The following is a 24,802-nucleotide window of genomic DNA, read 5'->3' as shown; positions in this document are numbered from 1 at the left end:
TAACATAAGATTGTATGGTAAAGAGTGGGACAAGTTCATTCATGAGTCGAATTCTTGTACACTCACGTGGATGAAAAAGTGTTTAATTGTGTCCCAAAATGTCCAAATATCGATGTCATTGTTCCAAAAGTTGAAATAATTCTATATTTAGCTTAACGTATTTTTGACACCGGTTGTGTGGGAAAATATTAAACTTGAGAAAGCTTGTGAATTTTTAAGAACAAAATGTGTAATTAAACATCTTACAATCCAAATCTAAACATATATAATCCTAAAATTCAAAAGCCAAAATCATTTCCCCCTCAATTTCTAAATCTAATAGTCAACTCAACTTCAAATAGTGATACTATTAGGAATCCCTCTAACCCCAAGTCCACCCTCCTTACTTTCATCCGATGTATTCGGATACAACAATGTATAGGGCAGCTGAACCGGACCCCATCGATTCCTTAATCTCCTCCCATTATTCCTCTCCAAGATTCTCTTCTCAATCTCCATTAATGCACAACTGAACTCTCGAAATGCTTCTCTTGCTCGATCATCATCTGTCCACTCTGGATCATCCCTCTGCCCGAGATAGATCTCATCCGTTGAATGCCTCGACAAGATTTCTATCAAAGAAACTCCAAGAAGAGTTTGGAACTGGGCCGTGATTGTTTTCAAGAATGCTGAGTCTGGATTTGATTCGAGTTCTGTGAACTCCCGTGTTCCTGGCTTCGGCATGAGGCGTCGGCTCACGGTGGGGCGGTTCGGGAGGTAGCCAGCGTAGGGATATTGCCCAAAATTTACTGCTGCATGAAGGGCTGAAGATATCCAAATTATGGTTGAGCATGTTTTGATGAGTTCTTGTTGCGTGTGTAGTTTCGGCCACCATGGCTCATTTTTTATGTCTGCGTGGCCAACTTCACGTATCTCGGTCCACCAGGATTGTAGCTCAGAGTCTGCTTGAATTGTTTCGTTTGAGGGATAGTATAAACGACAGTATTTATCGACCCAGGCTTCGATTGCTGACCAGATGTCTAGGCCATCAACAGCATAAGGGTAGTCATCTATTAGGAGGCGAAGGCCGTGGGGCTTGGTTGAATCTTTTATCGCCATTCCTCTGCAGTGAAATCAAGACCAATAGTGGTATAGTAGTAAGATCTATATCAAAAAAAATACACATTTTCGCTTATTTCTAATAAAGAGATGACGTGAATGCGTGCATGAATATGAGTTCCTTGGCTATTTGAGTTGAATTTAACCGGAAATATTTCGTATTTGGAATAAACTACGAGCTGTAATATAATTTGATCTCAAGTTTGAATACGTGGTTCGTTTATAATCTTACTTGAGGGTGAGCTATTGGTACCTGTCGTTCTATATGACTCACCTTTTAAGAAGATCTTCAGGAAGTCCCTGTTCAGTGAAGTTCCAATTCTTGTAAACAGCAGAAGACATTTCCATGGCATATCTTGCTGGGAAAACAGTTGCCTCCACCACACCACCAGCATTGATCAAGATTTGCCGTGCCAATGCGTTTATATGCATTGTATCACGGAAATGTGGTTTCAGAATCTTGTATATCGGGTGAAGCACGCTCAGCTGTCGATTTGTTGCAATTATAAATGGCTCGATCACTGCATGTGTATTCAACCTGCAGTTTGAAACAAAACATGATTGAGCCCAATTCGAGTAAAACATTGATACCTTCTCGTTCATTTTCTAGATTTTTTTCTTGTTTTCAAGCTTACCAGTGGCTTATCAACTGATGGTATCCCGAATCATTTACTGCTGCGTAAGCTTTAGCGAGTTGCCAAATTGAGCCTTCGACTCCAGTCTGACAAGGAGTAAATACTTGGCTTACTGCACCATGTTTGTCTCCATTTTCATGTGGCAAGCTCAATTCAATTGCTATTGGCTTCAAAGTGCCGTTTTCTTGGAGCAGGAGGAGAGTTCGAGTGGCGTAAGTTTTCGTGGCAGTTGTATTAATCCGTCTTAGATACGTCATCATTGCATCATGATGATCTAATATGAACAATCTGTTACTAGCTAATGCCTGTTTTAAATCAACAAACTGGAATCAGCGAATCGTTGACATAAAAGTTATACAGCTCAAGAATTAAAATCCACGAGGAATTTACATGTTCTACTGTTAACCCTTGCATGTGTTTTTCTATGTGCTCTCGTGTCATAGTACTGTGCTGGTTACCGTACACTTGGGGATCTAGCTTGCTTGTAGGTGGAAACTCCTGGATGATAAAAAGGGCAAGAAGTTTATATGGTAACTGGACTTGCTATTATGCATGTAAACAACCAACTGCTATTAAAACCGTCGCTAATGTGAGCGTTTTCTTGTACCGCATTTTGAATATACATTCAAATACAAAAACGCCCTTTAACCTCGAGATGTCGTATGTTCACAGGGTTCACTCCAGCTAGCATTTCTCGCCCGAACTCTTCATCCGTTCTCCAAGCCGTTCTATCCTCTGCATTAAAATCAAGAGAATCAGCTACTGATTTTTTCAGATTGAGATTCTAGAAAATAGGATAAAAGAACGTTGTTTTAAGTGTTGAGCGATATCAATACACCTTTGATTACATCCGGCATAGGGAACTTAAGGAACCTCTCCCCATCCGAATGGAGAAGCTCTTTTAGCAGCTCCCAGGGGATGCGTTTCCTGATTTTGTGCAGTGAAACTCCATCAGGGAGTTTGATCCCGCCTTCGTATAGGTTTAGCACGTCTTGGAAAGTGTCGAACTCGTTAAAAGTTTTGTCGAATAAGGATTTGATCTCCGGGATCAGTACTTGACCGAGGGATTTCAATGCATCGCCAATGAAATCAGAGAACTTCACTTGGCTAAACTTCTCATCTTTCGGGACGTAAACGTTTAAACTCAGGAGAGGCAATCTTGTTTCTGAGTTGGGATCTGCAATGGATGTCAGATAAACTTATAATAATTTGTTGAATTATTATGCATTGACAGAACATTGTCGCTCGAACAGTTCCAGATCCCAAAATACATTAAGCTGCGAAAGCAACTAGATATCAACGGGGAATGTAAATGCTACACCGAGTTGTATTGTGTAAAACCAACAAAGCCATGGTCCCAAAACATGGCAAAGAACAACACTTCAGACCTTTTTCGTTTGGTGGTCGACCAGTTCTTCCTCTACGCGGATAAGGGTATTCCTTTGATCCCCCGAGCACCGGGCGAGAATAATCTATCCCTTTTTCGGGACTTCCTAAGTCATTGTAGTATGCATAATCATATACTCGGTCCCAAGGCTTCAGCATGCCCGAACCAGTCCCCCGAAGATAGATCAGTTCTTCTTCTCTGTGTAAACGAAGAGGTTCCGGTGTGTCACCGGGCAAATACGTCTGAAAATAAAAGAAAGACAGAACTGTGTATGAAATGAGTTTTTTGCTATATATGAGAGTGAGGGGCCAATATAGTAGGATGAAAGGGTAGTCATTCCCTTCAAAATGCACTAAATTATCATTTCTCAACAAAGTTACGGACCGAGCCGCGCAATAGATCACATCTCCTGAATTTCTTCATCACCACAACATCATTCATCCATATATGATTAGATATATATATATTCGAGTAAAATACCTTATTTGTGAAGAACAAGCGGTTGTATTCATACAGACGCATTGGATAAACCCAAGAATTGCACACAAAATGGAGTGTACCATGTTGAGGAACATCATGTAATTCGACAGTCTTGAGGTAAAACTGGCTGTAATGATGATTTTTAACAATAAGAGCACCTGGAATTCCCAAAGTTTCAATGTCCCAATGAAATGTAATGTTAAATTCTGCCGAAAGTGAAGTTATTTTTGACACCCATTTCTCCAAATATGCTGCTTTCCCAAGCTTGCCTCTTCCTCCATTTGCTACAAGATTTAACCACCCAAAATTGTATAAAACTATATATATAAAAAAAATAGGTCGAATTTCATGACAGTAAAATTAACTAGATAGGTTTATAAAAATAACGTGTCAATTTAATTATAAAATTTTGATGATATAATATTTGATGATTTATACTCCATAATATCCCCACTCTAGTTCTTAAAGTTAAATCTAATCAATGAAACGTACCCACCCTATATATTAAGCAAAACTAGGGACAAGATATTGAATTGAAACCGATGTGATTTTTCTCAAAAACTATGTGCATGGTGCGATTTTCCCGTCGAATTAATCCCTATAGTTCTCTTTTTTTCCCGCACTATTGTGTAAATTTTCACTACTGTAACATAAAAAAGAAGCCTGAATATATATGTAGCTAATTCTTGTTCCCATTCATATAAATATATATATATATAAAGATTCAATACATGTAAAATTTATAATATTGTAAGACAAAAGATTTATAGGAAACAAATTACCAGGGTCACCATGAGTACTACTGATGAGATGAAACGACACAGCTTTACCAAAGATCTCATAAGTTCTATCAAGAATTGAAGCACAAACATCAGTGCAGTCCATCACATTCTTTTTCTTCAACACAACTGTGCCTTTGATCTTCTTTTTCTTCTTCTTCTTCTTCTTCTCAATCTTTGAACCGTCCCTCGACGTGCCGCATACAGTTTCGAGTAATTTCTCCAGCATTTCTGAGATAGAATCACTATTATTGTAAACAAAACAAACCGTGCAAAATACTGATGTGTTTAGTTGAAACTTGAAAAACAATGAAAAACTGAGGAATATACAAGTTATATGGTCTAAGGCTTCACTCATAGAACTGTTTTCTTGAAAAAACTTGATTTCATGGAATTTACAATTTTATGCTACAACTATTGGTATTTGATTCTAGTGTAAGTAACATATATAATCGTCAAAAAGTAAAAAAATATAAATGATTTTCTGTATGACTTTCTAAAATTAATCAAAGGGAATTTTGGGTATAGACTAATTAATGACACTAATTATCATGCTAATTAATAGCACTAAATTTAAGGCTTATATGAGCTATGATTGTGGCCGGGGGTATAAAGAATTATTCAAGGCTAATGGGGCAATTTTTTTAAAAAAAATTTATGGATCTAAAACAATGATTTACTAAAGAAAATCCAAATGACGACAGAAAAAATTAAAATATATCGAAACAAAAATATCAATATCAAATTTTCTGTACACACCGAAAAGTACGATGATCAGACTATGTTACATCGACCTGAACCCACATGAAATTCATGCAAGGGATATGCATATTTTGTTATACCCAGTTGGGCATAGAGTTTCCCGGATGGTTAATATGTATGAGTGGTTGTTGTTTAATGTAAGTATGACTAATGATTAATTAGCTAATTGCATATATTGTGGGGGTTGCTTTCTTTGTGTTAGGTGATTAAAATATAAAGAAAGTACGATAAAGTGTAAATGTTTGATAAATTTTGTGCTGTACATGTGGCTAGAGATGGCGATTTGGGGTTTATTTCATCCTACTCATGTGGGCATTGTTCTCATGATAGGATGGATGACAAATATTTATCCATGTATATATAGGACCCACTTTTTTTTTTGAAAAGTATATGGAGGTTGTTTGGAATAATGGGTTTTTACTTTTTTTTTCCTTTTTTTTGTTTATTTATTTACACTTATTGAAGAAATTATTTTGGCCTAAAAAATATTTAATTTATTAAAAATAAAAACATGAGTTTTTTTTTTTGGGAAATTGGCATTCAGTCCCCAGCCGTCGATTTTTTTTGTGTTCAGTTCCTGGGTACTTTTTTAGTACCACATTTCCACATGAAGTGTACCACATTTTGTATGACATAATACCACAATTTTGTGGGTAGGGAGTGAACCCAAAAGAATATTTTGATTGGGTTTTTTCACCAACTTCCCCTTTTTTTTTAGTGTGTGGCAGAAATTGCAAATAAAAAAATTGATTATTAAAAGGATTCAATGAACTAATATTTTTTTATGCTATTTTAAATTTTATAAAAATAAAATTTTATGTATTTAATAATTAAAGTTGTGCAAAGTTCAATAATATCTATAAAATGTTTTAAAATTTATAGTATCCTCTCGGTTAATCATTCGGAAAAAAAATTTATTTAGATCGAGCACACCTCCTACCCATGCAATGAGATGACATTCATCTATTAGATATGATGAAGCATATCTAAATTGTACATCCAATATGTAAGTGTCATCTCATTGGTGGACACAGAGACGTACATGGTAAATTAACACCATATCAAGACTATATATNNTATAAGTGGGAATGAGAATTGATATTTTTCCAAAGTTTACTTCATATTCCTCATAAATACTTTTATTGCCTTTTTCCTTCTTCTTCACCCTAAATTCCTACTTTACGTTTCTCCTATATGGAGTGATGAATTATGAACTAAGTTGTGGCACTCCACACATGTATTTTCGGATTTCTATATTTAGTCATTTTAATTCGACATATATAGACCAAAAGTGCTAGGAATCGACAACATTAATATACTTTTCTTGCTAACAATGGTAAGAATATGAGACTCTAGCTAGTTTTGAATTCAAAATGGTTAATTATTATTATTATTATTAAAGGAAAAAAGGGGCTAAAGTGAAATTTAAAAGCATATAGAAGTGATGGGTATAAAGTTAGACACAAAAATAAAAGGGGAGAGAAACACCCTCAACATGGGAACGCAGTCGAAAATATTTTAAAGGTAGAAAATTGTTAATTCTTTAATATTATTCTTTACTTTGAAAATGGGATTACCAATTTTTTTTTAAAAAAAGAGAGAAATTACGAGTTTTATATGTAATATCACATATTGGATATCTCACCTTGCCTTAGAAGTTTGATATACCTCTATGACTCTCCAAGGGTGATAGAAAATACAAGAGAAAATATTTTTAAACATCTCAAAAATTATTGTTGTCGATTATGTATGTATCATAAAAAAAACCGAAATTCTCTTAAACGTCCTTTTATTTACTTGTTTATACTATTTCTCTACGAGCTTCAAGGGTCTATTTTTCAGAATAATTGTATTTGTGAAGTATATAGTTATTCTCCACTCAATTGGCGTAAAAAAATTGGACAAAATACTGTAATTATAAAATGTTTGGAGAATAAAATGAAAGAACATTTAGCGTTGATGTAACTTTTTGCAATGCTTGGTATTTGTTAAGATTGGAATTTGAACCTAACTTAACCCCAAAAGCTAGCTCAAGGGGGAGGATTGTCCAAGTCCATATAGCAACTTTCAAGTTATTTATCCAATCGATATGAGACAACTAACAGTATTCGAATACAATATATAATATATATCAATGTTGTTTGAATGAATTAGCGAAGCGATGTTATTTTTGTAAGATGTAGCAATGGTAGGAGATAGGGAAAGAATTAATAACAATAATTTAAGCTAGATCTACAATGACCAAGTCCATCAAACCAATATTCAAATAAATGCAATTTATATATATTTTTGGGTTTCTAAATTTAGGGTCGTTAGTAATTTTTCGGCGATATCGATCTAAGTACTATTTCCATGTCGATCCGCTAACAAAGTGTTTACAAGTAGTAGAAATCGAGCTATATCCATCAATTCGAATGCAATAAAGCAAAGAAGCAAGGAATGCATAGAGTATGAGGATTTGAAAGTTCAATGAATTAAAATGAGAGAAAACTGATATTTATATATAGTAGAAATCGAGCTATGTCCATCGCTTCAAATGCAAGAAAGAAAAGACGTAAGGAATGCATAAAGAATTTGAAAGTTCAATAAAATAAAATGAGAGAACATCTGATATCTATATATGCAACCTTTGATATGGCATACATAAAGACTCAAGTCAAGCAATCCGCTAATAAATTTTAAATTTTAAAATGTACTTTATTTAACTAATCAGTGATTTTACAGGAATATAAATGTTGAAAATAAATATATTTAAAAATTAGATGTTTGGTTGCCCTTAATGGTTAATAAGAAAAAATAAATGACATTAAGGGCATTACTAAACGATAAAATCAGTAAGGCTAGGAGTGCTGACTATCAACGAGACTACAAGTCTAACAGAAAGTTGTCTTCTCAGTGAGGCTATTTGAATTACTGTTTTCCCTAAACACATGCATTACTGAGACAAATCAATAAGACTTAATATATTTCTAAAGTAAGAAAACTTAGTCTCATCGAGTGGTTTTGTGAATCATTAACAAGAATGCAAAACCTGTATATTTTCACAAAACCACTTGATATTTCCCCTAAGCACGTGCACTTTTTTTTTTAAAGTAAGAACACTTAGTCTCATCGAGTTGTCTTATCAGAGTATCCAACTAAATTGAAATATGAGTATTTGGGATATCAAATGCCTACATTCTGAGTTCTTTTCAAATATTTAAGTATTCTTTTAGCAGCTAAATAATGTGATTGCTTATGATCAGGTTGAAAACTGTATGCATACATACAACAAATATAATATCAGGTTGATTGGCAAAATAGTTTGGAAGAATGATCCGATGATTCCTTTGATTATTATATACTTTAATGTAGATTGAAACATCTACTACTTAAAATTCTACTGAAATTTTTTTTTAAGTTGTGACTGAATTACACACACTCATAAAATTTAAATAAGTTAAACATGCGTTTTAAAATTTACCCAATCACTAACTAAAAGTAACTGCAGTTACACGAAATCTTAAAATGTGACATTAAACGAAAATCATAAACATGTGAAACTACTGTTTAAAAACCCCTCACTCCTAAACATAATATGCGGAAAAATGCAAGGTCATCGGGTTATCATGTGCAACCCCAGCTCCGTCTACCAAGTCTTCAGCGCCTCCAGTCTCCACATCCTCATTATCACCTGCATCAATGACACCTAGTGAGTCTAAAGACTCAACACTCTTGAACCGTAATAACAAATATATATAAATATCAATCAACAGTGAAAAGTACTGTAATTAACATAAGTTTCATGATCTTCAAAAGTATAAACATAAGCGTAAACATATTCATTTCAAATCATATCATATCGTATCAACATATACGTGTTTTTTATTTTATTTTATTGAATTCAGATAATTAGTTGTGACTTTCATATCAGCTCTAAGTCGATGGATCCATCTATGTATAACGACAGTATCCGGCGGGGATATCAGCGACAGTTTTACCCGTCCACTGAGCATTGGCCTTACATGTTCGTGTTCGTATTAGTCACAATCAACTCACTTCCTTCAAAGACATGTCATCATATTCATCACTTGTAAAACTCATGCATATACATTTTTTTTCTTAAAACCAAGCATACAACGTGTTTCTAACATTAACATAAAAATAAGTGTTCAATATCTACATTTACACTGTAAATATGCATGATCAGTTGTCAGGGTACTGCCAGAACTCCTAACATAACTCAGTTGCAAAAATGATCGGTTCCCAACCACACTTATCGAACGCCATAAAAACATATGTGTAACCCTTTTTTAGACGTAAACTCGAGCTCAGACCTTAATTTTATAATTCGCAAAATCTCAAACCAGAGTCTCCGTTTTAGTCCGAAATTAACCAAACTTAAACCATGTTTCAAAGCCTCTTAACCAAACCCTATATGACCCAATTAAACCGTCAACAACCTTGAACACAATGACACATCAACATCCAAAACGAACCATGTTCATCAAAATCAAATACTCTCATGTGCAGGACTAGCACCTAGGCACTGACTAAGTAGCGCTGCGGTGCTTGTAAGAGCCTAGGCACCATGCATCAGCGGTGCGGCGCTACAAGAGCTGAAGCTCAAGCGCTACGGCGCTAATCCTGCGGGCAAAAACCGAAAATTTCCATCTCAAAGCCAAGCCATCCTACGCTCACTCAGCTCGGATTAGGCTTGAACCAACCTATCCTAGACCACAACCAGACCTTCCTACATTGCCCTAGCCATGATCCTCAAACCTATGCTCTCGAATACACGAGACACACCCGAACATCTCAAAACTGAGCCCTAACCATGTCTAGCTTCCTCGATTTAATCCTAGCCCGAAACTAGCTGTGCTCGAGCCACTCCAAGTCGCGTCTCAGACCCACCAGGGTCTACTCCATGTCCCGGAACAGCCCTTGCACCGCTGCACCCCTTGAAACAACTGATCGAACCAAAAACCTTAACCCGAAACATGTAAGTCCAATCGATCCTTACATGAGCATGATCCCACTTCGATCTCAACTACTAGACACCATCAATCAGACGTGTTTGAGTCCCCGACAATTCGATCCAGGCAGCCCCTTCAACCATAGCCACAAACGTGAGAAGCATGACAAGAAAATGTACATTTTCATGTGGAAATAGTGTAAAACTGAATTTCTTCAGTAGTTCAATTAATCATAATGCAAACACAATTCAAAACACATTTTATGATGTGATCAATGCGAAAAGAATGGAATCGGGCGTGCTTTATTGCAAAAACGTATGCAAAACGATGACCAACGGAGCGAGGGACGAACACCGGAGGACGGGGCGACGTTTCTACCGAATTTTCTGGCAAAATGTGAACAAAAGCTGCTGGAAATTCTGAGAGAGGAGGGCGGACGAGAGGAGAGGGAGAGATTAGGGTTCTGGGGAGTGAAATTTGATAATGAAGTGAGTGTACTATTGGGCCTAAATTTAAAATTAATGAGATGTAATGGGCTTGGCTCAAAAGGCTAATAAAACAAGTCCATTAGGCCCAATAACACGTACGTAAAATATTTTGTTTTGGTACGTTTTCAAAAATATTATCTGAACCCTCTAAAAGTCCTCTATTTTGCAAAAAGTTGCATACCGATTTAAAAATATGGCTCGGCCCGTAAAAATACTGCAAAGGGCCCATTTTCAAAATTTTCATATCGATTACATCATATATTAAATAATTAAAATAATCATTCAAGAAAATATTTTTCCTTAACTGTCTCCGGTCTCTGTTCGTCGTTCGAGCGTAAAATACTACTAAAAACCTTATAACATGCAATCTTAATGAGCTATGAAATAAAAACACATATTCATGTCATAAACATGCATCTACAATTCATTAAATAAGCATTTTAATAAAACCCTAGGTTTACATGCAGTCAAGTTACGTCGTTTGAATTTCTAGATCTTACATAGATGGTCAACAAGATAAGTAAATGCAATAGAGTAAATGATAGAGTATATGAAAGTTCAAAGGTAAAATCTTCCTACTTATCCCCTTCTTCCACTTAGGAAGGAGTTCACTAGAAAACTTTAGTTTTACAAAACCTTTGTAACAACTTGCTTCACTCTTAGGTTTTATCGATTGCCTAAGTTGAAACTCCTAGTAATTTTTACAGCTGTTGAGAATTAGGTCAAACAACCAAAACTCCACATATATAATAAAGAATGAATCCTAAAATTCAAAATTTTTGCAACACCTCGAACTGTCTCTGGCAGAAAACGGTCGAATAGTTGTTTTCAAGCTTTGATTGATCCTTGTAGATCTGATAATATCTTGAAAAAAGAGCTGATGAACAGTGTATGATATATATGAGAAGTGTGCTCAGAAATTTTTTAGTATGCTAGCCTTCTTTTTGAATTTGTTACTTCGAATGTATCTTTTTTTTTTTCGAGTTCTTGCTTTCATTCTCTATATGTAGTACTGGAGTCCTTTATCTCATTCAAAGACTCGTTATGTTGTATTCTGACGATTCAGACACATCATTGTCACTTGTTGTACCTTTCATTAAATGCTCTTTAATGTATTTCATGTTTTGTGCTTTTAAAAGTTCTCTTTGTAAAAAGTTTATAAGACAACGGACGATGTACTGCCTTGTGTAAGATGAGAATTGGTAGGATACGCACAATATTTCTATTTTAAACTATCGACTTATTTGTTGATCTTCACAAATATCTTTAACTATATCTGATCGAAAATTACTTTAGTATATCTCTTAGCGGTCCTGTCGACTGACAAATTAGTTTAGTGTAACGGGTTGAGTAGCTTTATCAGTAGAGAGACTTAATAGTTTGAAACCGTTTACCCTTCTTTTCAACACCGATGGTGTGTTGCTCTTTATCTTTGGTATAACGGTCGAGTACTTAAATATACGAATAATGACATATTGTTCTAATATAATGAATTATTTTTTATTACCAACAATAAAAAATTTAAACAGAATGGATGGGAAAGTGTTAAGAGCTCATGGAATCCTTAAATTGCTAGTGCTATTGATCAGTTTGGCAAGCGCAAAGATGTCCTCTTGTAGCGAGTATATGGGGTGGGCCCAATTTTTGTACAGTGGGCTATTAAAAAAGCCTAATGTTTTGTAAATAATGAGAAAAAAAATCTTAATCAAAATCCTGATACACTAAGGGGGTGTTTGGTAGGGGTGATAAGGTGAGTTTATTTTTTTTAACCCACCTTATCCCCCGTTTGGTACGCGTGATTATTTAACCAAGTCAATTCCTCCTATGAATGATTATGTTATATTAGGTAGGTTAAAATAATACCTCCTCACCCCCTAGGATTATTTATCATACTCTTAATCCTTCCTATTTTTCCAATTTTACCATTCTCCTAAATTCAAACTCACCACCACTTCCTTCCACCGACCGTCCACGTGCAATATCCGCCAAAGGATGACCACCGCCGTCGGCAACCGTCGACCACCGCCGGCCACCTCCGGCCGCCGCCCACCATCTCCACCGACCTCCGGCGCTTCCGGCCGTCCACAGCTAGCCGCTGACAACCACCGCCGCCACCGTCTCCGGCCGACCGTCGTCGCCGCCTCTGCCAGACCGCCGCCGCCGGAGTGGAAGAAGAAAAACAAAAAAAAAAAGGGCAATTTTGTCATTTCATCAAAAAATTCAAAATTATCCCACACTTAAAAATCATACCAAACATAATACAATTTTACATTATATATTATATTTCTATCACAATCATTTCTTTTATCATTTACATACTAATCATTAGTTTATTTTATCCTCCAAACCAAACGCAGCCTAAGACATTGTTTTGTGTGCATGATAAGGGGTGATTGATTTTTAATCACTCACTTATCATGTGTTTGGTATACATGATTAAGATTGTGATAGATCCGTTCAACCAGCACCCGGCCCCGCACTATATGCTTATGATCATCTTGTTATATATCATTTACTAATCCTATCATACGAACCAAACGGTGCCTAAATATATGTTCTTACGAACGAAAAGTATCATAAAGAAATAAAATTCTAGAGAATGCTCTCCCACAGTTGGCATCAATAACAGAGCACCAGCGTCCACCAGCGTTTAGGCTTTACAATTATACAGAAACAAATCTTAATTAAAACATGGCAGCTCATCTATGGTACCAGTTATTAAATTTCCTTCACTCATAGGATCACGACTCTGTCGGCAAAGAAATGGGGCCAATCAAAGAAGAATTATTTGACATGCAATTAATGTGTGGTGCATGAATTTGACGAAACAATTTGAAGACGGAAAAACGTAGGTTCGCGGAAATTTCGCGTAAATTTCAGATAGAGATATGAATACGCGTTTTTAACGCGTATTCACACGGACAAGGGGCTCTATAAATAGAGCTCCCCCCTTCATTCTGAAATTATCCCTTCTTCGAGTTTTCTCTCATCTTATAAGCATTTGAGTGCTTAGTTCTATAATATTTGTGAGGTGTTTTGTTCTCCTGTATGAAGAGAGTGTGTGATCTCTTTGGAAACACAGTGAGTGATTTGTACACCACAAAATATTACAGTGGAAATTCTTTCATCTTGCCCGTGGTTTTTACCCTAATAATTTCTAGGGGTTTTCCACGTAAATCTCGGTGTCCAGTTTATTCTTTATTTTCGAGTTTTATTATCTCAAATTACCGCGAGTGGGACCAACGAGTGGTATCAGAGCCTTGGTTTAAAATTTCTTAAAAATTCTGAGTATGCTCTGTGGTTGCAACATAGACTGATCTTCCACATCAGAAAAGATTTATTGATATTTTTTATTTAAGGCAGGATTATTTTGTCCAGTCAACTAAAATTGTTGTAGACATAATGGCGGGAAGGTACGAGATAGCAAAGTTCAGCGGAAGCAATTTTATGCTGTGGAAAATAAAGATACAAGCAGTTTTAAGAAAGGAGAACTGCTTGGCGGCTATTGAAAATAGACCGGTGGAGATTACGGATGATGGAAAGTGGAATGAGATGAACGACAACGCTGTTGCCAATCTACACTTGGCTATAGCAGACGAAGTTTTGTCAAGTATCTCTGAGATAAAACAGCCAAAGTTATCCGGGATACTCTGACAAAGATGTACGAGGTCAAGTCGCTACACAACATGATTTGCCTAAAGAGAAGGCTTTATACTCTTCAGATGGTGGAATCCTCATCGATGACCAACCATATCAACACACTGAATACTCTATTTGCCCAACCCACTTCTATGGGGCATAAAATAGGGGAAAATGAACGTGCGGAGCTTTTACTTCAAAGTCTACCAGATTCATATGATCAACTTATCATAAATATTACCAACAATATTCTTATGGGCTTTCTAAGATTCGACGATGTCTTAATTGCGGTTCTCGGTGAGAAAATCGGCGCAAGAATAAGGAAGATAGGTTGGTAACATCGAAGCAGGCGGAGGCTTTACCGATGATAAGAAGAAGATTTATGGACCGTGACTCTAGTGGGAGCCAAAGACGATGTAGATCAAAATCGAGAAGTAAGAAGAAAAATATTTACTGCTTTAAATGTGGCGGTAAAGAGCACTTCAAGAAAGAGTGTACGAGTATCGAGAAGAGTTCTCAAGGAAATGTGGCCAGTACTTCAGGCAGTGGTGAAATATTATTCAGCGAAGCAGCAACTGTTGCAGAAGGCAGGCACAAATTTTGTGACACATGAATTATGGATTCAGGAGCGACGTGTCACATGACGTCTCGGAGAGAATGGTTTGATCATTATGAACCAATCTATGGATGAACTGTATTTATGGGAAATGATCATGCCTTGGAAATCGCTGGGGTCGGTACTATTAAAATTAAAATGTTTGATGGCACCATTCGCACCATACAGGAGGTACGACATGTTAAAGGACTGACGAAAAATCTTTTGTCCTTGGGGCAATTGGATAACATCGGATGCAAAACTCGGATCGAGAACGGGATCATGAAAATTGTGAAAGGCACGCTTGTGGTTATGAAGGCGGAAAAGGTTGCTGCAAATCTGTATGTACTTTTGGGAGAAACACACAAAGAGGCAGAACTAGCTGTTGCATCAAATAGTTCAGGAGAAGAATTAACAGTGTTATGGCATAGAAAGCTCGGGCATATGTCAGAACGGAGGTTGAAAATTCTCTCAGAACGGAAGCTGCTGCCGGGACTTACAAAAGTGTCACTATCTTTTTGTGAGCATTGTGTTACCAGTAAACAACACAGATTAAAGTTTGGCACTTCTACTGCCAGGAGCAAAAGCATATTGGAGCTGATTCATTCGGAATTTTGGCAAGCACCGGTTGTATCCCTAGGAGGAGCGAGATACTTTGTCTCATTCATTGATGATTTCTCTAGGAGATGTTGGGTGTATCCAATCAAGAAGAAATCAGATGCTTTCCAGATCTTCAAAGATTTCAAAGCGCGGGTTGAACTTGATTCAGAAAAGAAAATCAAGTGTTTGAGGACTGACAATGGAGGAGAATATACCAGTGACGAGTTTGATGCATATTGTCAACATGAGGGCATCAAAAGACAGTTTACGACGGCTTACACACCTCAACAGAATGGAGTGGCAGAGCGGATGAACAGAACCTTGTTGGACAGAACAAGAGCTATGTTGAGGATTGTGGGTCTAGACAAGTCATTTTGGGCAGAAGCAGTCAAAACCGCTTGTTATATTATCAATCGTTCTCCTTCAGTGGCGATTGATCTGAAGACTCCGATGGAGATGTGGACTGGGAAGCCGACAGATTATTCTCATTTGCATACATTTGGAAGTCCGGTGTACGTTCTGTACAATGAGCAAGAAAGATCGAAGTTGGATTCGAAATCCAGAAAATGTATCTTCTTGGGTTATGCTGATGGAGTAAAGGGGTTTCGCTTGTGGGATCCCACTGTTCACAAGCTTGTCATCAGCAGGGATGTTATCTTCGAAGAAGATAAAGTAAAGGGAGACAAAGGCACACCGAATTCAGAAACTACTATATTTCAGGTGGAAAATAAGACGGACGAAGGTCAAGTTTCTTGTGAAGCAGTACCAGAGCACGAAGAACAAGAACAAGTTGAGTCTGAAGTTTCCAATGTGAGGTAGTCAACTCGAGACAGAAGACCACCAGGTTGGCTTTCAGATTATGTCACTGAAAGTAACATTGCATATTGTCTATTATCAGAGGATGGTGAGCCATCGAGTTTCCACGCCCCTACTCAAAGCTCGGATGTATCCTTGTGGATGATAGCAATGCAGGAAGAATTGGAGGCATTAGAAAAGAATAAAACTTGGGATCTTGTTACACTACCACGAGGAAGGAAAGCCATTGGAAACAGATGAGTCTATAAAATCAAGCGTGATGGCAATAACCAAGTGGAACGGTATCGTGCTAGATTGGTGGTAAAAAGGTATGCTCAGAAAGAAGGCATTGACTTCAATGAGATATTTTCTCCTGTGGTTCGGCTTACAACAGTCAGAGTGGTGCTGACATTGTGTGCGGTGTTTGACCTACAGCTAGAACAGCTAGATGTGAAAACGGTGTTTCTTCATGGAGATCTTGAAGAAGAAATTTATATGCTCCAGCCGGAAGGTTTTGCGAAAAAAGGCAAAGAGAACTTAGTTTGCAGGTTGAACAAATCTCTGTAAGGTCTCAAACAGGCGCCAAGGTGTTGGTACAAGAGATTTGATTCCTATATCATGAGCCTTGGATACAACAGACTAAGTGCAGACCCTTGTACGTATTTCAAGAGGTCTGGTGATGATTATATCATTTTGCTGTTGTATGTGGACGATATGTTAGTAGCAGGCCCCAACAAAGATCAGATTCAAGGATTGAAGGCACAGTTGGCTAGAGAATTTGACATGAAGGACTTGTGACCAGCAAACAAGATTCTAGGGATGCAAGTTCACCGAGATAGAAGTAACAGAAAGATTTGGCTTTCCCAGAAAAATTATTTGAAGAAAATCTTGCAACGCTTCAACATGCAAAATAGTAAGCCAATTTCGACCTCTCTTCCTGTTAACTTCAAGTTATCCTCCTAGATGTGTCCTAGCAGTGAAGCAGAGAGGATGGAGATGTCTCGAGTACCATATGCATCAGCAGTGGAAAGTTTGATGTTCGCTATGATCTGTACAAGACCGGACATTGCTCAAGCAGTGAGAGCTGTTAGTCGGTATATGGCGAATCCTGGAAGAGAGCATTGGAGCACTGTTAAGAGGATCCTTAGATACATTAAGGGTACCTCGAATGCTGCATTATGTTATGGAGGATCGGATTTTACGCTCAGGGGCTATGTCGATTCAGATTATGCATGTGATCCTGATAAGAGGAAATCTACTACTGGTTATGTGTTTACACTTGCAGGGGGAGCAGTAAGCTGGGTTTCAAAACTGCAGACAATTGTAGCGTTATCTACAACAGAGGCAGAATATATGGCAGCTACTCAAGGTTTCAAGGAGGCAATATGGATTAAAAGGTTATTGGAGGAGACCGGACACAAACAAGAAAATGTTTCTTTGTTTTGTGACAGTCAGAGTGCGTTGCACATCGCAAGGAATCCAGCCTTTCATTCAAGGACGAAACACATTAGAGTCCAATTTCACTTTGTGCGGGAAGTAGTAGAAGAAGGAAGCGTGGATATGCAGAAGATTCATACAAAAGAAAACATAGCTGATTTTCTGACCAAGCCAGTGAACACTGATAAGTTTGATTGGTGTAGATTCTCAAGTGGCCTAGCAGAAACGTAAGCAGCAGGGAATGACAAGATTGAAAGGATGTGTGGAGATGTGTTTGATTCTCAATCAAATCTCCAAGTGGGAGAAATGTCGGCAAAGAAATGGGGTCAATTAAAGAACAATTATTTGACATGCAATTAATGTGTGGTGCATGAATTTGACGAAATAATTTGAAGACGGAAAAACGTGGGTTGGCGGAAATTTCGCGTAAAATTCAGATAGAAATATGAATACGCGTCACGGACAAGGGGCTCTATAAATAGAGCTCCCCCCTTCATTCTGAAATTATCCCTTCTTCGAGTTTTCTCTCATCTTATAAGCATTTGAGTGCTTAGTTCTATAATATTTGTTAGGTGTTTTGTTCTCCTGTATTAAGAGAGTGTGTGATCTCTTTGGAAACACAGTGAGTGAGTTGTACACCACAAAAGATTATAGTAGAAATTCTTTTCATCTTGCCCGTGGTTTTTACCCTAATAATTTTTAGTGGTTTTCCACGTAAATCTCGGTGTCCAGTTTATACTTTATTTTCGGGTTTTATTATCTCAAATTACCGCGAGTGGGACCAACATACTCGACATTAGAAATCGTACAAGTAATATGATCATAAATGTAATATTAATAATGATGGATGTAACCAAGTTTTTTGTTGAGAAAATAGCTCCCATTTGAATTAATTATTGTTTCTCTCTTAGTCGGATCCATCTAAGCCGATTGGTTCCCATCTCTTGATTTATTTTTTTTGAAAAATAGACGAAAGAAAAATATATTTTATATTAAAAAATGAACCAATTTCAATATTATATATACAACGTGTTATTACAGTAGAAAATTAGAGGTTTTGAGAAACGCCAGGTGTAAATGTCAATTTCCATTCAATAAATTACAATTAAAACGAATTAATTATTATTCAATGCATTTCATTATGTAGTTGGGATCAATAGTCAATGAATTTAATTATTTTTAGCCCCATAACTTTATACATAGAAGTAAATGGCTATCGTTAATTTAATTTAAACCTACATTTGACGAATTATGAACGATGAGTTAACTTTAGTCCCACTCCAATTAATTCATATGTAGAGTTTATTAGACATACATAAAATTCAATTTTATATGATTAAATTAAATAAAATGAATTTTAAAATATATAATTTGTTAACAATCTCAAGTTCGAATCAAACTGTTAAATGGTGTTTGAGAAAAATATCATACATTGGACATTTTTCGATCGGGTTTTCGTTGTTAGGAGTTATATCAATTCAACACATGCGGCTAATGAAAGTATATGGGTGGTATACCATACCTTATCGTACCAAAAATCTTATACCGTACCGAAAATTACGATATAAGAAAATTCATACCGATACCGTACCGAAAATTTCGGTACATATAATTATCATACCGATTATACTGAAATTGTACGGTATACCGAGATTTCGGTATGGTGTCGGTATATACCGTTTCATACCGAAAAAACCTTACATAAGATGTACAAAAATTCATAACTCTGATTCAAAATTCTCTCGACTCATTCCCTCACGAAGAATTACCAAACCATTTGACCCTTCATCCTTTCCAATATAGAGGATTAGTCAATCAAATAATAGATAGTAAATGGGTCGGTTTGAAAATAAATGAATTGCTAGTCGTAGAATATTATTCTCGTCAGACTTAAACTCAAATAAAATAGCAAAGGTTCGGGCAATTTTCTTCCCTTTCATCGAATTATAGTATCCTAGGGTAAGGTTAAGAAAGAAAAATACGGGTTGAGCCCCATTTTATTACTAATTTTTTTATAAATTTATTGTTTAAAAATATTATATATTTTAAAATTTTTGTATATTTTTTCGGTATTTCTGTATATCGATATATACAAAAATTTTCAAATCGCATACTGTTATCGTACTGAAAAATTCGGTATTGTTACCGTGCCGTATCGAAATCTTCTGTATACCGAAATTTGGTAAATTCGACATTTTTTCGGTATGATAATTTCGATATATTGAAAATTCGATATTTTTTTCCACCCTAAATGAAACGGCACATCAATTGGTTCGACGTGCTCTAACTTAGAAAAAGTTTAGTAGCGATTATCCTACTTGTTTTTTCTGAAATTGTATCTAAAGATTTAGTTGAGTTTAATCAATCTAGAGTTTTAATGACTTTTTCAAATGATAGACTTTTATGGATTTGATAGATTTTTATTAACTTTTACAGAATCTCACAGATTTATAAACAGATTCATGTAGACTTCTTTGCAAGATTTTTATAGACTTTTGTGAATTTTTTTTATAGTATTTTATAAATTTTGTACTTAATTATAACATATTATTTTTTATTAATTTCTTTGAGCCAATAATTAATTGACATATATAACATATTAAGTTTGAAATAGTTTTTCAATATTTATATTAATAAATAAATTTACTTATTTAAAAGTTAAATCATTTAATCTTTACATGTGTACATATGTGGGTTTGTATGCATGTTTGTAATTTTTTTAAAATACATCAATTGATTAATTTGTAACATTGCTTTTGAATTGATAATATACAAGTAAAAAGAATATTATTTAGCATTGTGTGGATATAATTTTGTATAAAAATATCATAGCTTACATATTATGGTTGTTGCGAGGCAATTCAATTATTAAGAATTAAGCGAAATTTTTGTGGATCATCTTTTATTATTATTGAGTATTACATTAATTTGTATAAATCATAAATTAAAAATCAATTTCATATTCAAAAAATAATAATAAAATCGTTGGGAATTTTTAGATCGATGCATGGGATTGATCTATTTTAAAGTCATTATAATTTTAATTTTCAATTTTTTTTAAAAATTAATTAGAACTTTCAAATACACGTGATTCATATGATTTGATTTTTTCAAATTTTTTTGTTTTTTCTTCGAAGGCCAATTTTTAGATACAATTAAATATTAAATAAAATTTTTTCATTTTTTTCTCACGTTAAAACATTTGTGAAATCGAATGAGATTCTTCAGTGTGCTAAAGTTTTTATCTATACAATATTGAGTTGATTAATATAAATAATATGAGTACCAATAATTGAATAAATTATAAAATTATCATAGTTGATAGTGATGATTAATTAAGACTAATCTTCTTATTATTTAAGTTAATTTTATACTAAGTTTTTTAAAATATTATATAATTTATTATATACGCCAACATTGGTATTCTGTCTTCCCAACTTTTAATTATTTAAAGAAAATAATCAAATTGTCTCAAAAACAAAAGGGGAAGTTTGTGAAAAATCCCCAATCAAAATATTTCTTTGGGTTCACTCCCTACCCACAAAATTGTGGTACTATGTCATACAAATTGTGGTACACTTCATGTGGAAATGTGGTATACTTCATGTAGAAATGTGGTACTAAAAAAGTACACAGGGACTGAACACAAAAAAAAATGACGGCTAGGGACTGAAAGCCAATTTCCCGAAAACAAAAATCAAATGTCACGTCGACATAAATGGATTGATTAAATCAAAATTAATTTGTTGACAAGACAATACAGAAGAAAATAATTTAACTCGAAAAATATCAAACATTACCTTACAGAAAATATATATTAAAATATTAAGAAGTTATTCGAATAACTGGAAATAGCCACACGATGAATCTACATTTAATAAAATAGCTGCCACCGCAAAAGTTTGTTGAATTAGATAAGGTTTATTTTATATTGAAAAAAATAGTCTTTTGTATTTTAGATATTACAAAACTCAAAATATAAGAAAAAAGTTATCAATGCCCATTTTTTTTTAAAATAAAATAAAAAATTTGACTAGCATTTTATGTCTAGTCTATATATATTAATGTCTATATTATAAAGCATCTGAGTATTAGATTAACAAATTTTTGTGTCTTTTGGTGTAATATCATATATTTTCAAAAATATTTTAAATTAATAAAAGTGTTTATTTCTTTTTATCTGATTATATAATCAAAATTTTAGATATCATTCATAATAAAACAAATATAATGATACTTATTCTAAATACGTGCGCCAGATCCGTAATAATATTATATTAAGATTTATGTATTATCGGATGCAATAATTGTTCTTGTCAATAAAGCAATAGATACCTGATGTTTGGCGGTTGTATAATTTAAAATATTGGAATCACATTATTATCAATAGCTATAATTTTTAGTAAAACGTTAAAGGTTGGATTTTTAAGAAAGATTTATCAATAGATTAGGCCATCTTGGACAACGGTGAAGCCACTATTCGAGAAGGTTTAGGTCCCGGCCAAGCTTAACAAGGTGAGTTCCCAACAAAAATTTGTGATTATGAGTCGTGTTGTGTGTGCTATGTTTGTGAAAGAGAATTTAGTAAATTCATTCGTCTTGCACTCGTATCCACCTGCGAAGCCAGAAATATGGCTATGTTCAGACTATAATTTTAAATATTTATAATTTTTTACTATTTTAAATTAATTTACTTGGGCTATTATCATATTATTCCAAAACTATACAAAATTTACATATAAAATTTTGAAGAAAAAAATTGGACCAGCCTGTGTATTTGTATATGTGGCTCCGCCCGTACTTGTATCATCTTTTTTTTTGTTTATTAATAAATATTCACATTGATTAATACAATACAAAGATCTTTCAAATGTTTTTTTCTTGACAAATCTCCTAGACGAAAAAATACCATTGAGACTTGAGAACATGGAACTTAAATCACCTCTTGCATGCAACATTAGTCTTAGGAAAACATTTTAGGCAAGAATTGGGACATTGTGAAATGACAAGAACATCCTTCGACATAGAAATGGTTTACCATGACGACAGACACAATGCAACGCTAGCTAGAGCTTGGAACTGNTATATATGAACAGTTATACCCTACTCATCCTTTATTGAGCGACCATGGACGTCAGCTGTCAGCTGTAATTTAATTTTTTTTAATGACAGCTAGCACCCATGATCGACCCACACTTGGATTTTAATGGCAGTTGGCGTCCATAGTTGGGTCGACCAAAAAACAGTGGTCTACCCAAACTTGGGTCGACCCACATGGGCGTAGCTGTCATTAAAACCCAAGTGTGTGTCGACCATGGGCGCTAGCTGCCATTAAAAAAAAGAAAAATTACAGCTAGCAGCTGGCACCTGTGGTCGTTCATTAAAGAGTGAGCAGGGTATCACTGATATATATTGGTTTTACTATGGAAAGATAAAACATTTAGGATTTGAATATATGCTACACTAGAAGTAACAACCTCATATGTTTTGGGTGGTTTGTATGTGTGCTTGCACACGCGTTGCGCGTATGAATGTTTAGATACTCGCCTTCGGATATGATACCAGTGCCATGAAAAAATATATCGACTCCATGATATAATTAAGTATGCACCTCAAAGTCATATTCTATGAAGCAATGTTAATTCACAAATTGTCGATATAAAATCAGTAATTTAATTGATTATAAAAGTTTCAATTGGTTTTTTAAAATCCCAAATCTTGGTTTATCACTTTTTTTGACCTAATATCCAAATTTTTTTTAAAAAAAAAGAAAAAAAAAAAGAAGAAGAAGCAAATTTTATTCGATTAAAATAAACACTTAATTCGAAAACAAATAATGCTTACGGGAGTAACAAAATTTATACAATGTGCAATTTTCATCATGAAAAAGCCATATATATCACGTGATCATTTAACCCAAGCACATGTGGACTCGAGTGAATTTATTATAAACCTCGTTTCTTTTAATTAGTTACAATAAAGTACACTTTAAATTACACTAAATGCTATCCAATTCTTTAATTATTCAATTTAAAAAAAAAAGCTCTCTAATCCAAATTTTGTATGTTGTCTCTGGCACATGAACCAATGTTCATCTTTATCTCTTTTGTTTGGGTTTATCTATATATACACACACAATAAAATATCCTGAATGTTTGTTTTTTTTACGATCTTAGTCTTCTAAGTTATCAAATTTCAGTCATTTTGCTTTTTGAGAATATTAATTATTTTTTTACTAGAGTATTAATGTGACACTACACACATAAACGTCACATCAACATCACGTCGAAAAAAAATAAAATGCAAAAAAATAAAAAAAAAAAGATTAAGAATGCAATTTGATAACATATGACCAAAATCACACTCTAAGCAAATATACAATAACATAAAAATAAATTTCTCTTTTAACCTTTATTTTATGTAATATTAGATAGTGAAGAAAAACTCAATTATACTAAAATCAATAACACACTAAACTATCTCAATCTCATCCAATTTAAATTAGGTAAAGGTCAACTTTCAAACTCCAAAACAAAAATTAATTTTTTTGGCAGATTTCACCTTCAAATCAAATCAAATCAAATCAAATCAATATTTTTCTTTCTTTTATATTTTTAGTTTGAATCCTTTCCCATTTATAAAAACTAAAAGTGAAATTTGTTTCAATAAAAGTAATTATCTAAAAGAATTGTTTTAATATTTTTAAATGTGTAGGATATATTTGATATTCTTAAATCAGTAGTAAAATAATTGTAAAATATAATTATCGATTACATTATAATTATTTCCAATATTAAAATATAATTTATTTATGAGAAATTATTTTAAAAAAATTAGAAGTATAATAAAATTTGAACAGAACTGAAAATAATTATATAGAAATTTAATGATGAAGTGTGTCAAAATATTATATTAATTAAAGGTGAATACTGTTTATATTTTTATATCACTAAACTATTATAAACACCATAATTTTTTCATAATATATAAAAAAATTGTAGAAAAAAATTACTTTTAATAAAAACTTTCAATTTCTATAACAAATAAAAATTTAAGAGAAAATAAAATGGCAAAGTCCTAACATTTACTATACACACAGTGAAAATGAACAAAGTCCAGTACTAATTAAATTAGCTCAACCTCTTTATAAAT

At 34.4% G+C, this 24,802-nt stretch overlaps 1 protein-coding gene across 3 annotated transcripts; it reads right to left on the bottom strand.

Annotated features, from left to right (window-relative positions):
• Nucleotides 1-221: 221 nt before the first annotated feature.
• On the bottom strand, nt 222-4,785 carry LOC140962774 (probable linoleate 9S-lipoxygenase 5). Of its 3 annotated transcripts, none has more exons than XM_073421776.1 (10): nt 4,710-4,785; nt 4,383-4,610; nt 3,601-3,884; nt 3,122-3,362; nt 2,572-2,910; nt 2,383-2,468; nt 2,124-2,231; nt 1,734-2,038; nt 1,373-1,636; nt 222-1,102 (listed from the first exon to the last, which is right to left on the bottom strand). In XM_073421776.1, the coding sequence occupies exons 2-10, from the start codon at nt 4,606-4,608 to the stop codon at nt 334-336; spliced, it is 2,622 nt and encodes an 873-aa protein (XP_073277877.1). In that variant the 5' UTR covers nt 4,609-4,610; nt 4,710-4,785; the 3' UTR covers nt 222-333. The 3 variants fall into 3 exon arrangements, with proteins under 3 accessions (XP_073277877.1, XP_073277887.1, XP_073277868.1); XM_073421786.1 differs by having other exon boundaries at nt 4,383-4,624; nt 4,710-4,725; XM_073421767.1 differs by having other exon boundaries at nt 4,383-4,767.
• Nucleotides 4,786-24,802: the final 20,017 nt, after the last annotated feature.

The sequence above is a fragment of the Primulina huaijiensis genome, chromosome 2 (assembly GCF_012295235.1).
Source record: "Primulina huaijiensis isolate GDHJ02 chromosome 2, ASM1229523v2, whole genome shotgun sequence".
Lineage (NCBI taxonomy): Eukaryota > Viridiplantae > Streptophyta > Magnoliopsida > Lamiales > Gesneriaceae > Primulina > Primulina huaijiensis.
This window is presented reverse-complemented; position numbering and strand designations above follow the sequence as displayed.